This window comes from Musca domestica, unplaced genomic scaffold, assembly GCF_030504385.1.
Source record: "Musca domestica strain aabys unplaced genomic scaffold, Musca_domestica.polishedcontigs.V.1.1 12, whole genome shotgun sequence".
NCBI lineage: Eukaryota > Metazoa > Arthropoda > Insecta > Diptera > Muscidae > Musca > Musca domestica.
In genome coordinates, this window is record NW_026712155.1 from 12,994,647 (window position 1) to 13,011,794 (window position 17,148).

Genomic DNA, 17,148 nt, shown 5'->3' on the forward strand with positions numbered 1-17,148 from the left:
CCTTTTTCTCTTCTCTTCCTCTTTTTCGTTTGCCATTTTGTAGGCTTTTTGGTTTCATGGCTTTGAAGTTAATTTAAATTGACACCAGCCAGGGAATTCCGGGAAATATGTGGGGCGTGTGACTGATTGAATGAAGCTACGTCGTCGTGGTCTTTGAAATGCAAATACCGGTGGAAGGACGAAAAACATACAAGGCCATGGTGGAGGCCACATATAAATATGAGGGTAGGGAAAGGGGGAGGAAAAGGGGGTAAACAAGTGGAAAAAGTTCCCCTGACTTGCTGGCTTACCTGAATTCCCCGTTAGCACAATTGATATAACAAACAGCATTGTCATCATAATACACGTCCAGTGGTCATGACTTAAGTGCTGTTGCTGCTGCTGCGGCTGTGGATGATGTGGTTGCTGTCCTCTGTGGTGATATTTCTGGTAATGTCCTTGGTTTTGCTGCAGGTGATGTTGATATAGGCCGTTTTTCTTGCAACTCTGGCTATAGAGTTCCTCTGCCGCTGCCGTGGCATATAACCCCTGGACCGTCCTCTCTTTTGTCCTACAATTCTTCCGTATCCGTTTATCCGTTCTTAGCGGTGACTCGACGGGAGTTTGTGGTTTTATATGAAATGCTTCCATAATATTTTCCAAAAATGGGGACAAAGTCGGTGGCCACCAAAGTTTTTGTTTGGTTTCCCGGTTTGCTGATGTTGCTAATTTGCTCTCTCTCACTCACTCTCTCCAGGACTCTCTGGGAGCTGTATGGTGATTTGTATCTGGGGCGGCGGGATGTTGTGTCCTCAATGGCAATTTATTTGTTTAGGGAGGCGTTGATTGGTGGGCAACTCAAGGGGAGACTTTGTGTCACACAAAGACAAGGCTGCTGCTGGTTGTGACAAATGGCATACATGTTTGATGCTGTATGAGAGGGGGCGGAAGGATAAATAGGCAGCCGATATGAATATTTTCTACTCCTGGACTGTTGTAGCTTTCCTCTTTGTTTTCTCCTTTTCCCTTATATTGATTTGTTGTTTGTATTGATTTTCATTTGATTACTTTTCAGCCAACCATTGCTTCCATGTTTTGTTCTTCCTGATTGTCCTAGAAGAGGAGAGGAGAGAAAAGAAAAGAAAAGAGAAAACGAAAACATTGTTAGCAACACAAATTTACATCGAAGATGAATTTCAAATTAGCTGGTCATTTTTTATGTAAATTTCCATCATTACAGCCCAAGTGACCCTATCAGCCTCAAACTTCCCACTCATCAGATTCCAATGAAAACATTTTTCCTCGATTTCAAATTTTATGTAAATTTTCCTTTTTTTTCATGGGTCCAGTTCGATACAAAGGATATTTTTCATTTTAGAATTTGTAAATAGATTTTTGTTTTTGGCTCTCCCTCTCCCGTGGCAGTCATTACAAGAGGTTGTTATTATTGTAATTTCGTTGAACCTTGACATGATATTCAATTTGGATACTTGAAATTGACCCCAAAGGGAAATACATAACAACAATGGCAACGGAATACTGATGTCGAACATTTTCATTATAATGTAGTTTTCTCAATTTCTCAGAAATACCTGAAGGATGGAAAATTAGCAGCAGAATTAAAAAAAGGCTTAAAGGCTAGGGCCATATCCAGCACTGCTAAAGTGGATTTTTTAAAAAAAAATTCCAAGGCTCTACGAAAGGACTTTATGGTTTTCAATGAAGAAGACCTTCAGGGCTTCTACGAGAAGACCTTCAGGACTTCTATGAGAAGACCTTCATAGAAGGGCTTCTATGAGAAAAACTTCTGGGGTTCTATGAGAAGACTTTCAAGACTTCTATAAAAAGAGCTTCTCGTAGTCTATTAGAAGCCCTTCAGTGCTTCTATGAGAAAATCTTCTCTTTTATAAGATGACCTTCAGGGTTTTTTCTACGAGAAGACCATCAGGGCATCTCCTATAAGAAGACCTTCAGGACTTCTTCTATGAGAAGACCTTCATGGCTTTTTCTATGAGAAGACCTCCAGGGCTTCTTCTATGAGAAGACCTTCAGGGCTTCTTCTATAAGAAGACCATCAGGGCTTCTTCAATAAAAAGACCTTCAGGGCTTCTTTTATGAGAAGAACTTCAGGGCTTATATGAGAATACCTTAATGGCTTCTACAAGAAAACCTACAGGGCTTCTATGAGAAGAAGCACGCTCCACCAAAGAATGGTTACAAAATAAGGTTCCTCGCTTCATTTCCAGCGCACAATGGCCATCAAAATCTCCGGATACCAATCCATTGGACTATTGTGTCTGGAGTATTTTGGAAAGCAAGGTTGGTAGTAAAAAATACGAAAGTGCCGATCACCACAAGCAAGCGCTTCGCCGGGAATGGACCAAACTTCGGCAGAGCAACATTCGGGCAGCCTTGTGACGGTTTCATTGTCCGTTTGAAGGCCATAATTCGTGTCAAAGGTGACCAATTCGAACAAATCTAAACTTATTCTAAAATTTGATGCTACTTCCGACATTTTTTGCTTTGATTCATTAAAATTTTAAAAAATGTCAAGTATTTGTTGCATTTTTTTTATCTCACCCTATATAAGAAGACCTTCAGGGCTTCTTCTATAAAAAGACCTTAAGCTCTTCTATACGAAGACCTTCACTTCTTCTTCTATAAGAAAACCTTCAGGGTTTCTTCAATGAGAAGACCTTTAGGGCTTCTAAAAGAAAACCTTCAGGGCTTCTTCTATGAAAAGACCTTCAGGGCTTCTTCTATAAGAAGACCTTCAGGGCGTCTTCTATAAGAAGACCTTCAGGGCGTCTTCTATAAGAAGACCTTCAGGGCTTCTTCTATAAGATGACCTCAAGGCTTCTTCCATATAAAGACCTTCAGGGCTTCTTTTATAAGAAGACCTTCAGGGCTTCTTCTATGAGAAGACCTTCAGGACTTTTTCTATACGAAGACCTTCAGGGCTTCTTCTATAAGAAGACCTTAAGGGCTTCTTCTATAAGAAGACCTTCAGGGCTTCTTCTATGAGAAGACCTTCAGGGCTTCTTCTATGAGAAGACCTTCAGGGCTTCTTCTATGAGAAGACCTTCAGGGCTTATTCTATGAGAAGTCCTTCAGGGCTTCTTCTATGAGAACACTTTCAGGGCTTCTTCTATGAGAAGACTTTCAGGGCTTCTTCTATGAGAAGACCTTCAGCTCTTCTATAAGGAGAAGACCTTCTGCTCTTCTATGAGGAGAAGACCTCCAGCTCTTCAATGAGGAGAAGACCTCCAGCTCTTCTATGAGGAGAAGACCTTCAGCTCTTTAATGAGAAGATGACCTTTAAGCACTTCTATGAGAATTCCTTTAAGCACTTCTATGAGAAGACCTTAAGCTCTTCTATGAGACGACCTTCAGCTCTTCTATGGAGACGACCTTCAGCTTTTCTATGGAGAAGACCTTCAGCTTTTCTATGGAGAAGACCTTCAGCTCTCCTATGGAGAAGACCTTCAGCTCTTCTATGGAGAAGACCTTCAGCTCTTCTATGCGAAGAAGACCTTCAGCTCTTCTATGCGAAGAAGACCTTCAGCTCTTCTATGCGAAGAAGACCTTCAGCTCTTCTATGCGAAGAAGACCTTCAGCTCTTCTATGCGAAGAAGACCTTCAGCTCTTCTATGCGAAGAAGACCTTCAGCTCTTCTATGCGAAGAAGACCTTCAGCTCTTCTATGCGAAGAAGACCTTCAGCTCTTCTATGCGAAGAAGACCTTCAGCTCTTCTATGCGAAGAAGACCTTCAGCTCTTCTATGCGAAGAAGACCTTTAAGCACTTCTATGAGAAGACCTTCAGCTCTTCTATGAGAAGACCTTCAGCTCTTCTATGAGAAGACCTTCAGGGCGAAGAAGACCTACAGCTCTTCTATGCGAAGAAGACCTACAGCTCTTCTATGCGAAGAAGACCTACAGCTCTTCTATGCGAAGAAGACCTACAGCTCTTCTATGCGAAGAAGACCTACAGCTCTTCTATGCGAAGAAGACCTACAGCTCTTCTATGAGAAGAAGACCTTCAGCTCTTCTATGAGAATAACTTCAGGGCTTCTATGGGAAAACCTACAAAGCTTCTATGAGAAGGCGTTCAGCTTTTCTATGAGAAGTCCTTTCGGGCTTCTATAAGAGAAGACCATCTACTTCCCCATGAGAGAAGACCTTCTGCTCTCCAATAAGAGAAAACATTCTGCTTTCTATTAGATATGACTTTCTGGTCTTCTATGGAGAAGCCCTTCGGGTCTTCTACAGAAAAGACTTCTGGTCTTCTATGGAGAAGATCTTCAGGGTTTTTATGGAGAAGACTTCTGGTCTTCTAGGAAAAGGCCTTCAGGGCTTCTCTGAAAGAAGACCATTAGGGCTTATTTAAAAGGACTTTCAGGGATTTTATGAAAATATTTTTAGGGCTTTTATGAGAAGACATTCAAGGCTTCTATGAGAAATCCTTCCGATCTTCTAAGAAGAAAATCTTTTGGTCTTTTTGAAAGACCTTCAGGGCTCTTCTCTGAGAAGACCTTAAGCTCTTCTATAAGAATACCTTCCCCTCTTCTGTAATATTATCTTCCTTATTCCTATTATTAGACCGGGAAATTCTCTAGAAGAAGATATTAAAAAGACCAACAGGCCTTCCATACCAAGACCTTTTGTTCCCTTACGAGAGAAGACCTTCTGCTCTGCTATGAGAGAAGACCTTCTGATTTTCTATAAGAGAAGGCCTTCTTCTGTAGGACAACCTTCTTTCTCTTACATAAGAAGACTCTCTAGTCTTCTATGAGAATCCTACAGGTATTTAATGAGAGGTCGATTCTCTTCTTCTCCCATGAAGAACCGATTTGTATGTTTTTTTTCGAATTTCGTTTGATCATCTGTTAGTATGCCAACTGGGCTTCACTATAGAAAGTCTATGAAAATATTCGATAGGAGAAATCTCTCCCCCCTAATGATTACCTCTTCCATCAATTTCAATAAAATGTTTAGTTATTTGGAAAAAATATCGGAACTCAGTAAACAAAAGAATTGGAACACAAAATTAACAAAAAGCTACACACATACCCTCTCACAATATCCCATATCGATGCTGAGGATGATGAGATTTTTTTTCAAAACAAACCCCACTCCCCTGAGTTTTTCCTCCGAACCCATCCACCACAACATTGTCTCTTAACCAAGGACATGATGGCATAGAACCAAATTCTCAACATGGCATGACGAAAAAACGGAAGACTGGGAAAAATCCTATTGGGAAGAGTAGCTATTATATGTGGAAGTCTTAGCAAAAGCAGCAGCTGGGAAGCGAGCAGATAGGGGCATCGTATCGTCACATTCTGTGTGGAACAATTAATGATAATTGAACACACAAAAATGGCCTAATTCCATTGTTTGCCATCGCGTAACCAAACAAAATCAAAGCATAAAAGGAGCAACAAATAAAAACCGAATGGAAAGGAAGAATGAAAGGAAGGCCACAGAGAAAAGGCTTAGGCAAGGTTGTTGCTTGTGACGATGTGGGGAGAGAGGAGCAGAGCACATCCTGTGAAACTATGCGGTGTGTTGGGGAAATTTGTTAATGTTGCCACAAAAGATAATTATTTAAGTATGCCTTCGGTTTCACTTGGGCAACTTTGACAATAGATTTTCATAGACATCCTCTGTCCCTGCACTCCCCTCCCCCTTCAATGCTTGCCTTCCCTATTCTTGGTAAAGGCTCTCCTTTTCCCACTAAAAAATATTAAAGTATTTCTTGCCTGGCAAGCGGCCCACAATGGAAAGTTCCAAGTTAATTTACTCCTTCATCAGCTACCTCTTCTCCTCTCTTCCGCCCCTCTCCGTGGACTACAAATGTTACACAATTGTGGGCCACCTAGACCACAAGCACATTCATACACATACATCCCCACACAATATGGCAAGCAACAAGCTGCAAAGGAATGTTGCAGGAGTCACAAAAAGGGACCCGATTCGTTAACAAATGTCTGGAATTTCGTTGAGAGTTCTTTTTTTGGGAAAAGTAAAAAACAAACTCTATGAAGGCCAAATAAAAAACGACGAAGACATAACTTAACCATTTTGTACGCATGACCGACCGACCGACCGAACCCCGCTGATGCTGATGTTCTCCTTGTCGTCTTCTCCCCTCCGCCTCGTGGGGATTTTTCGGCTGTCATTGAAATGCCATTTCTTTTCATTTTCGAAACTACTTTCACCAACAGTTCTTCTTTGAGAAGTTACTATTTTATTTCATTGTATCCGGTTGAATGCTTTCGTTTTTATTTCGAACAAATTCCGGGGAATTTTTACTTCTTTTAAAATGTGAGTTTTAATATTTACGATTTTCCTCCACGGGGAGATTGAGCAGAAAATTAAAATACCCAAAAGTTCATTTAAGTCGTTGCATAAATTTCAGAGAATATTTCGATATTAAATTGAAAATTATAGAAGAATTTTAGGTCAAGAGAGAATAATGGGTTTCGAACAGATTGGAAAGACTTCTGAAACAATATCCCTGAGATCTCCAGTAAGAAAACCATAGGGTCTTCGCACATAAGAATACAAAATCTTCCCATGGAAGGCCACAAGATTTTGTCATGGAAAGCCTTTAAGCTCAGCTTGTATGCGACCGAAAGGTCTACTCCAGCTATGAGCATGCTCGAGCGAAAAAGTATAAACAAAGCACACGTATTCTCACTCAAATTTCATTTACCATTGATTTGACAGGTCAAGAGAGTCTCTCACTACCAATGCATATACTGTGAGCAAGGCTGGTCTACTCACAGGTAACCCGTTTGCTTTCCCTCATGGAGAAGCAGAAGGTTTACTCTCATAAAAAAACGTAGTCTCAGAAGAACAAAAATGACTAGAAATGCATGCCACAGAGAAGCTAAAACTCTTCCCACTGTAGCAAAAGGACTTCTCCTCCCCATAGAACAACTGAAGTCATCCCCATAGAACAGTGGAAGGTTTTCACATAGAAGAACAGAAGGTTTCTCCATAGAAGACCCAAAAATATTCTAATGAGAGATCGGAAGGTCTTCTCTCATTGAAAAGCAAAAAGTCTTCTATCGTATAAAAGAGCGAAAGACATTCTCTTATAGAAGAACATAAAGTCTTCTCAGAGAATAAAAGCAAACATATTCAACAGAAGGTTTCTCCATAGAAGACCCAAAAATATTCTAATGAGAGATCGGAAGGTCTTCTCTCATTGAAAAGCAAAAAGTCTTCTCTCGTATAAAAGAGCGAAAGGCCGTCTCTTATAGAAGAACAGAAAGTCTTCTCAGAGAATACCAGCAAACATATTCTTATGAGAGCGGGAGATCTTAAGAGAGCAGTGCAGCAACTACACTCATAGGAGAGCAGAAGGGTTTCTCATAGAAGAGCTAAAGGTTTGGTCAAAGAGGAGCTTAAAGTCTTTTCTTAAAAAGAACTTAAGGTCTCCTCGCAGAAGAGCTGAAGACCTTCACAAAGATGACGAGAAAGTCTCCTCATGAAAACCAGAAGAACTTTTTAATGTGGGGCCAGACGACTTGCTTTCATAAAAGACCAGATGGCCGTCCCTCACAAATGACGAAAAGGTCTTCTCTCATTGAATATCAGAAGATGTTCTTTAATAGAATATCAAAAATTCTTCCCAGAGAAGACGAAGAGGGCATTTTTCAAAAACACATGGTCTTCTAACAAAGCAGAAAACCGTGCTCAACAGGCACAAAAGAGCTTCTCAAAAATTATCTGAAAGTTTTCTCATAGAAGCGTTTCTCTTGAAAAAGTGTGAGGTGTTTTTATAGAAGTCCAGAAGGTGTTCTCATAGAAGCCCAAAAGTCTTGTCCAAAAAGGCAAGAAGGCCAGAAGATATTTTCCTAAAATAATGAAAAGTCATCCCAGAGAAGGCCCAAAAGTCTTCTAAGAGAAAACTTGAGGCTCTTCTCCTACAAGAGCAACAGGCCTTCTCAGATGAGAATATCTTGCCGTAGAAGATGATGGTATCCACATAGGAGATCATGAGTTTTTAAAAGAAGAGAAGAATATCTGCCCATAGAAGACGAGAAGTTCTTTTTATAGAAGACTCTCAGAAAACCTCCAAGGAGTTTCTTTATTTTCTTTATTCCTCTGATCAAAATCGTTGTGCGGGTCTTATAGATTTAGACATCCTCTGTTCCAAGTTTTCGTTCTTGCCTTCTTCCGCAAGATTTCCCATTTAGATACCATTTTGGCTAACCAACCAACCATTCACTAATAAACCTCTTATCTCTCCGGCCAACAACAACAACAAAGCACGGGTAATAGAAGTCAGCCACCAAATGATTTTTATTTCGTGGTTCCCTTGCATTGTGTGGCCATCAAGTGGCGGTAACGGCGTCATAATTACATGCCACTGGACACATGATAAAGATAATCAAGTCGATGGTATGCAGCAGGAACTGGAATTGCCTCCCACCCCCCAAAAAAAAAAAAAACGATACCCCTGCTAAGGACAATGACAACGACAAACATCCAGCCAACGAAGGGTAAAGGAAACGGATAACAATAAGAAACGGAGGAGACGACAACAATGGCCAGAAACAAAGGCAATGGGAAACGGCCAATGGACGGTGGATAAAGGACACATTTGTTAACGGGAGCAGCAACTTCAGCATTAACGACATGTCGTCGAAATGTGGCTCTCGCTCCGCTATGCTAGGTGGAAGTCGTTGTCGTTGTTGTTGATGTTGTTGCTGATAGCAAGAATATTGCCGTTTTTATTATTGTTGCTGCTGTTTGGACTTGATGGCAATGGTTGTTGAGTTGCGGAGAGAGGAGGAGTGGTGGAGAGCGGGAGAGGATTTCCATTTTTCCTTGGCGTCAGCAAACTCCACACAGCCAAGAGTGGTTTCTGCCAACGTTGATTACATGGAACCAGGCCAGCGAGGCAGCCAGTCAACCAGCAATGTATTCACATTTCTAGCTGGCCATTCATTCAGTCAGTCAGTCAGTCAGTCATTCACTCAGTCAGTCAGCCAACCAGCAAACCCAACCGAGCTACCATCCAGCCAGCCATCCTGTCGGGCGAAATGAATGCATTGAATGGAACAAAACCCCCGGCCAACAGTGGCCGACTGAATGGAAATGTCGTGTTTTATCAACATTTTTTCGGAATCCGTTCTCGGAGCCCCCATATCATTATCATCCTCCATATCTGTCGGCTCTCCACTGCGAACAATGGCCGAGCATGGATTCAACCTTGACGTCATTATGAGGGTAGTAATAATTATTATCGGGATTTGCGATGCGGTGGTTATGTCGCTCGCAATGGAAATTGCAGGGCCTCATCTCATCTCATCGATGCTGTTGATGATGGAACGGCTGCCGATGAGATGCTTCTAAGTTGGCAAAGTAATGTGGACATCACGACAACTATTACAAAAACAAAAGACTTGAACAAACAATACAATACAACAACAGCAACAACAACAAATAAAAGAATAAACAACAAAAATTGAAACAATGTGCGAAGTAGACAAAAAGAGAAAGTGAATGAGAATGAGAATGGATCTAAAGTGTCAGTAGTTGTTGTCGTTATTATCCATGACTAAAACAAAAGGGAATGGAAAGAAAAAGAGGAAAACAATAAGACAGAGGACAACAGCAACAACAAAACAAGTTATGAAAACACTTCTAAGAAAACAATTAAGACGAGATTGTTTTCTCATCGAGTGAATTGCAAAAGCCATTGACAACTCTCCAATCAGACATGACACCAGGCAGACCATAAGGGGATGGGGGATGGGTATGGGGAGACAGGACATTGTATGGAACAAATCATTTGTAGACAAGACAAGAAAAATTGAAGGATTTTCTTAAATGGAAATTATTCTGGAACTAAGAATTGTGTGCCTTCCCTGAGAAGACCTTCTAGCCGTCTCTGAGAATACCTTTTGGCATTCTCTGAGAAAATCTTGTGGCATTCTCTGAGATGATCTTCTGACTTTCTCTGAGAAGACCTTCTGGCCTTCTCTGAGCAGACCTTGTGGCCTTCTCTGGGAAGATCTTCTGGCCTCCTCTTAAAATACCATGTGGCTTTCTCAGAAGACCTTCTAGCCGTCTCTAAGAAGAACTTCTACCTTCTCTGGGAACACCTTTTCATTTTCTCTGAGAAAATCTTGTGGCCTTCTCTGAGATGATCTTCTGGCTTTCTCTTGGAAGACCTTCTGGCATTCTCTGAACAGACCTTGTGGCCTTCTCTGAGCAGACCTTCTGGCATTCTCTGAACAGACCTTGTGGCCTTCTTTAAGCAGACCTTGTGGCTTTCTCTGGGAAGATCTTCTGGCCTCCTCTTAAAATACCATGTGGCTTTCTCAGAAGACCTTCTGGCCTTATCTAAGAAGAACTTCTACCTTCTCTGGGAACACCTTTTCATTTTCTCTGAGTAAATATTGTGGCCTTCTCTGAGATGATCTTCTGTCCTCTAGGAATACCTTCTGACCTTCTCTGAACAGACCTTGTGGCCTTCTCTGAGAAAATCTTGTGGCATTCTCTGAGATGATCTTCTGGCTTTCTCTGGGAAGACCTTCTGGCATTCTCTGAACAGACCTTGTGGCCTTCTTTGAGCAGACCTTGTGGCTTTCTCTGGGAAGATCTTCTTGCCTCCTCTTAAAATACCATGTGGCTTTCTCATAAGACCTTCTGGCCTTATCTAAGAAGAACTTCTACCTTCTCTGGGAACACCTTTTCATTTTCTCTGAGTAAATCTTGTGGCATTCTCTGAGATGATCTTCTGACTTTCTCTGGGAAGACCTTCTGACATTCTCTGAACAGACCTTGTGGCCTTATTTGAGCAGATCTTGAGGCTTTCTTTGAGCAGACATTGTGGCCTTCTCTGAGCAGACCTTGTGGTTTGCTCTGAGATGATCTTGTTGCCTGCACTGAGATAATCTTCTGTCCTTCTCTGAAAAGATTATCAGGCCTTCTCTGGAAAGACCTTTGGCCTTCTCCGGAAAGACCTTCTGGCCTTCTCTGATAAGACCTTCTGCCCTTCTGCGGAAAGACCTTCTTGTCTTCTTCGAAGGGATCTTCTGGCCTTTTCTAATGTTCTGGCCTTTTCTCTGCTAAGACTTTCGGCTCTTCTATATGAGAGATGATATTCTGCCATTCTGTGAGGGAAGACCTTTAGATATTCTTCTCTGGAAAGACCTTTGGCCTTCTCCGGAAAGACCTTCTGCCCTTCTCCGGAAAGACCTTCTGGTCTTCTGGTCTTCGAAGGGATCTTCTGGCCTTTTCTAACGTTCTGGTCTTTTCTCTGCTAAGACTTTCGGCTCTTCTATATGAGAGATAATATTCTGCTATTCTATGAAGGAAGACCTTTAGATATTCTTCTCTGGAAAGACCTTTGGCCTTCTCCGGAAAGACCTTCTGGCCTTCTCTGATAAGACCTTCTGCCCTTCTGCGGAAAGACCTTCTTGTCTTCTTCGAAGGGATCTTCTGGCCTTTTCTAATGTTCTGGCCTTTTCTCTGCTAAGACTTTCGGCTCTTCTATATGAGAGATGATATTCTGCCATTCTGTGAGGGAAGACCTTTAGATATTCTTCTCTGGAAAGACCTTTGGCCTTCTCCGGAAAGACCTTCTGCCCTTCTCCGGAAAGACCTTCTGGTCTTCTGGTCTTCGAAGGGATCTTCAGGCCTTTTCTAACGTTCTGGTCTTTTCTCTGCTAAGACTTTCGGCTCTTCTATATGAGAGATAATATTCTGCTATTCTATGAAGGAAGACCTTTAGATATTCTTCTCTGGAAAGACCTTTGGCCTTCTCCGGAAAGACCTTCTGGCCTTCTCTGAGAAGACCTTCTGCCCTTCTCCGGAAAGACCTTCTGGTCTTCTTCCAAAGGATCTTCTGGCCTTTTCTAATGTTGTGGTCTTTTCTCTGCTAAGACTTTCGGCTCTTCTACATGAGAGATGATATTCTGCTATTCTATGAGGGAAGACCTTTAGATGTTCCTCTCCGGAAAGACCTTTGGCCTTCTCCCGAAAGACCTTCTGCCCTTCTCCGGAAAGACCTTCTGGTCTTCTTCGAAAGGATCTTCTGGCCTTTTCTAACGTTCTGGTCTTTTCTCTGCTAAGACTTTCGGCTCTTCTACATGAGAGATGATATTCTGCTATTCTATGAGGGAAGACCTTTAGATATTCTTCTCTGAGAAGACCTTCTAACATTCTCCGGAAAGACCCTCTGGCCTTCTCTGAGAAGACCCTCCTCCCCTCACCGGAAAGACCTTCTGGTCTTCTTCGAAGGGATCTTCTGGTCTTATCTAATGTTCTGGTATTTTCTCTATTAAGACTTTCGGTTCTTCTATATGAGAGATGATATTCTGCTATTCTATGAGGGAAGACCTTTAGATATTCTACTCTGGAAAGACCTTTGGCCTTCTCCGGAAAGACCTTCTGGCCTTCTCTGAGAAGACCTTCTGCCCTTCTCCGGAAAGACCTTCTGGTCTTCTTCGAAAGGATCTTCTGGCCTTTTCTAATGTTGTGGTCTTTTCTCTGCTAAGACTTTCGGCTCTTCTATATGAGAGATGATATTCTGCTATTCTATGAGGGAAGACCTTTAGATGTTCCTCTCTGGAAAGACCTTTGGCCTTCTCCCGAAAGACCTTCTGCCCTTCTCCGGAAAGACCTTCTGATCTTCTTCGAAAGGATCTTCTGGCCTTTTCTAACGTTCTGGTCTTTTCTCTGCTAAGACTTTCGGCTCTTCTATATGAGAGATGATATTCTGCCATTCTGTGAGGGAAGACCTTTAGATATTCTTCTCTGGAAAGACCTTTGGCCTTCTCCGGAAAGACCTTCTGCCCTTCTCCGGAAAGACCTTCTGGTCTTCTGGTCTTCTTCGAAAGGATCTTCTGGCCTTTTCTAATGTTGTGGTCTTTTCTCTGCTAAGACTTTCGGCTCTTCTATATGAGAGATGATATTCTGCTATTCTATGAGGGAAGACCTTTAGATGTTCCTCTCTGGAAAGACCTTTGGCCTTCTCCCGAAAGACCTTCTGCCCTTCTCCGGAAAGACCTTCTGGTCTTCTTCGAAAGGATCTTCTGGCCTTTTCTAACGTTCTGGTCTTTTCTCTGCTAAGACTTTCGGCTCTTCTACATGAGAGATGATATTCTGCTATTCTATGAGGGAAGACCTTTAGATATTCTTCTCTGAGAAGACCTTCTAACATTCTCCGGAAAGACCCTCTGGCCTTCTCTGAGAAGACCCTCCTCCCCTCACCGGAAAGACCTTCTGGTCTTCTTCGAAGGGATCTTCTGGTCTTATCTAATGTTCTGGTATTTTCTCTATTAAGACTTTCGGTTCTTCTATATGAGAGATGATATTCTGCTATTCTATGAGGGAAGACCTTTAGATATTCTATGAGAGATAAGACCTATTGCTCTCTTATGAGAAGAGCTTCTGACCTTCACTCAAAAGACCTTCCGTCCTTCTATCGGAAAACCTTCTTCTATTGTCTTTTGTCTTTCTCTGCGAAGGCTTTGAGCTCTTCTATGAGAAAATCTGCTGATCTTCACTGCGGGGATCTTCTGGTTAATCTTCTGTGAGAAGACATTCTGGCCTTCTCTGAGAAAACCTTCATATCTTCTATTAAAAGAGCTTCTTGACTTCTTTGGCAAGAATTTCTGTTCTTCTATGGGGAAACCCTTCTGATATTATATGAGAGAAGACCTTTTGGTCTTTTATGAGAGACGGTCATCTGTTCTTCTATGAGAGAAGATCTTTTGGTCCTCCATGAGACCAGACTGTTTTGTATGGGGGAGCTTTCTCGTCATCTATGTGAATGATCTTCTGCGAGAAGACCTTAATCTCTTTTACGAGAATCACTTCTGTGAGCACAGCTTTGTGAGAAGAGCTTTAGCTTCTCTTTTAGAAGACCTTCAGCTCTTCTGTGAGGGAAGACCCCCAACTCTTCTATGAGTGAAGACCTCCAGGTCTTCTTTGAGTGAAATCCTCCAGCTCTTCTATGAGAAGAGACTTCCAGCTCTTCTACGAGAGAAAACCTCCAGCGTATTTTCTGTGACGACCTCCCACAGAGGAGCTGAGAGAAAACATTCTGCTTTTCTGTGAGAGTAGTTCTTCTGTTTTTCTCTTAGTGAACACCTTTTGTTCTTCTATGAGAGAAGACCTTCTGTTCCTCTCTGATAAGAGAGTTTCTGTTCTTCCCAGATATATTAAAAGAAAAACATCTAAAATTATGTAAAAAACCTTTAATCCTTCACGACAATAAATTATAGGAGAAGACCCATTCTCTGAAAAAATTAAACAGATTTTCTCTTATTAGGAGAGCTATCTTGAAAGGCTGTATATAAATATAAATAATCTAATTAAATGTTCATATAAAAAATATGTTTCATTACACAAGTTCATTATCCAACCTAAATGACATCTACTGTATCCCCCCCCCCTCCCAACTATTCACCTACTTTAGAATTATAATTATAAAATGTGTTTACCTGCCAACATTTCATTCTAATTTTAATTACACACTTCACCTGTTTTATATTGCCATCCTTGGAGAGAGAGAGATCCTTTGTCGTCTCAATTTTACCCCAGCGTGTAATTTCGTAATAAATTTCGTCGGAAACATATAAATGACATTTATAAATAAATGGGAGATTTAATTTAAATATATTTATGGGGAGCTGAAGAAAATCTTAAAAAACACATAAAAATCTCACAGGAGAATTAGAGAGCTGCCATAAAAAAGTACAAAATTAGACCAGGAAGAACAATTTTGCTGTCATAATCGCATAATTGCTTATTAATGCACAAAATTCATTTAAAAATGACAGGGCAAAAACTCCGAAATGAATGCTTACGTCAATTATAAAAATTCATCATTCAAATTGTCATTTGGTGGGGATTTGCAGAGACCTCCTTGTCCCTCTCTCTCTTCAAATTGTCATTTGGTGGGGATTTGCAGGGAACTCAATGCCTCCGACTCTCCCTCTCTCTCTCTCCCAAAAAAATATATGTGTCACCATTTGCAATAATTAATCTTAATCATTCGCTAAGGATTGCCATTAAATGGTCATTTCTATGAGGAGGAGTTTTATTTGCTATGGCTTATGTTTACCTTGGGAAACTTGCAGCCCCGCCCCCCTCTCCATCTCTTAACTTTATGAATTTTTAAAATAATAATTTCCAATGATAATCCATTTCCATGGAGTTGGCCGCAACTAATGGGCCACTGCAATGCCATAAAAATTTTGAGAGAGAGAGAGAAGGAGAGAGGCAGGGAGAGAGGGGCTCCAACTCCAAACCATCAACCAGGGAACAATTTGCAATAAATTCCAAAGTGGAGTGGAGTGCAGAGTATGTGTCCAGAACCACTTTTAGCCAAAGCAAATACAACATTTTAGTTAATTATTTTTTTAAGAGTTGTCGTTTCCATATTTTTTTCGCTTTTGTGCAAAGTGCCATAATTTATACTTCGAACATGTCGCACTGGCCAGTCAACTGCAATTTGGTGTCCTTTTTTTTTGTCCGTCCAAAGTGACATGACAACCACTCGTATTTTAATAGCAGGACACATGGCCGAGGGAGAGAGAGAAAAAAGAGCGTACACATTGAACTAATATAGGACATCGCCATGGTTCCCCCATTCCACCGTACTCAAGGGTGTAATTTGATTTTATATATTTTCGTTTTTTTTTTTTTTTTTTTTGTATTGCAGTTTGAAAGGACATATCCGTACAAAGGGAAGAGGGCGAGCGGAAGAGAGGGCAAAATAAGCAACATGTATTGAATGGACATTGTGTGTATGATTGCAGCTGTTTAAATTTAATTAATTTCCATTTTCAATAGCCTCAATTGGAGGGGGTGTAGGGAAGGCAAATAATAGCTAATACCCCATAAAAGCTTCCAAACCATAGGATGATTGAGACAAAACGCACATTTTCGGAAAAGTAGTCCTTAAAAATATTCTTTAAAAGGATAGCAATTTTTGACATTTCTTTAATTAAAAAAAATGTTGTTAAGAGGTCTTTAATTTTTTTTCTTAAAAACAAAAAAAAATCCAAGATTTTTGGTCAGATGGTCATTTAAATAAAAAAAAATAAATTGTTACAAAAATCAGGTGGTGCTGGCCGAAGGCGTTTCAAAATATACCTATAAAATATTTTTTCTGCCAGGATGTCCTTCAAAAATAGGAGATCTCTTAGAATGTAATAAATATAAGATTTTTGGTCAAAATGTGCTTCAAAATATTTTTTTTTTTTTCAAAAAAATCGAAAATTTTTCATATATCCTAAAAAAATGTTAAAATGTTTTTTTTTTTTCAAAAGACTTTCCTAAAAATTAACCTTTACCGATATGAAGGCTCTTCAATTTTTATACCCTCCACCATAGTATGGAGGGTATATTAAGTTTGTCATTCCGTTTGTAACACCTCGAAATATACATTTTAGACCACACAAAGTATATATATTCTTGATCAGCATAAAATTCTATGTCGATTTATCAATGTCCGTCCGTCTGTCCGTCTATCCGTCTGTCCGTCTGTGGAAATCACTCTAGCTTCCGAACGAAATGAAGTAGGTTGATAAAATTTTACTCAAATGTGTACTATGTCTGCAGGACTTTTGGTATTGGAAATGGGCCGTATAGATCCACGTCTTCGGATAGCCCCCATATAACTGTACCTCCCGATATTCGGTATTTTGATGATTTTAGCGACATTATTTACCGGAATTGCTTCAATTTTGATATTTGAAGCTCATAATGGATACTACATCCTAAGACAGAAAATAAGCCATGTAGGTCTACGTCTTCGTATAGCCCCCATATAACGGTACCCCCCGATTTTCGGTATTGTTTCAAATTTCGCATTTGAAGTTCGTAATGAATACTACAGCCTATGACAGAAAATTGTCTGTGCAGGTCCACGTCTTCGTATAGCCCCCATATAACGGTACACCCCGATATTCGGTATTTTGATGATTTTAGCGACATTATTTATCGGAATTGTTTCAAATTTCGCATTTGAAGTTCGTGAAGTTCGATATAACAGCCTATGACAAAAAATTTTCTGTGTAGATCCACGTTTTATAACCACCATGGTGCCTCCCTATATTCGGTATTTTGACGATTTTAGATACATTATAAACAGATTTTTTTCAAGTTTCGCATTTGATTATTGTGATATAT

At 40.6% G+C, this 17,148-nt stretch overlaps 1 protein-coding gene across 2 annotated transcripts in view; it reads right to left on the reverse strand.

Annotated features, from left to right (window-relative positions):
* The window catches only part of LOC101901069 (TPR-containing protein DDB_G0280363), a 103,724-nt gene that overhangs the window by 70,721 nt on the left and 15,855 nt on the right, over nt 1-17,148 (reverse strand). For both annotated transcript variants that reach the window (XM_059118235.1, XM_059118237.1), the window contains exon 2: nt 291-1,092. In XM_059118235.1, coding sequence (XP_058974218.1) covers nt 291-630 — 340 coding nt within the window. In that variant the 5' untranslated portion in view covers nt 631-1,092. The remainder of the gene's footprint in view (nt 1-290; nt 1,093-17,148) is intronic.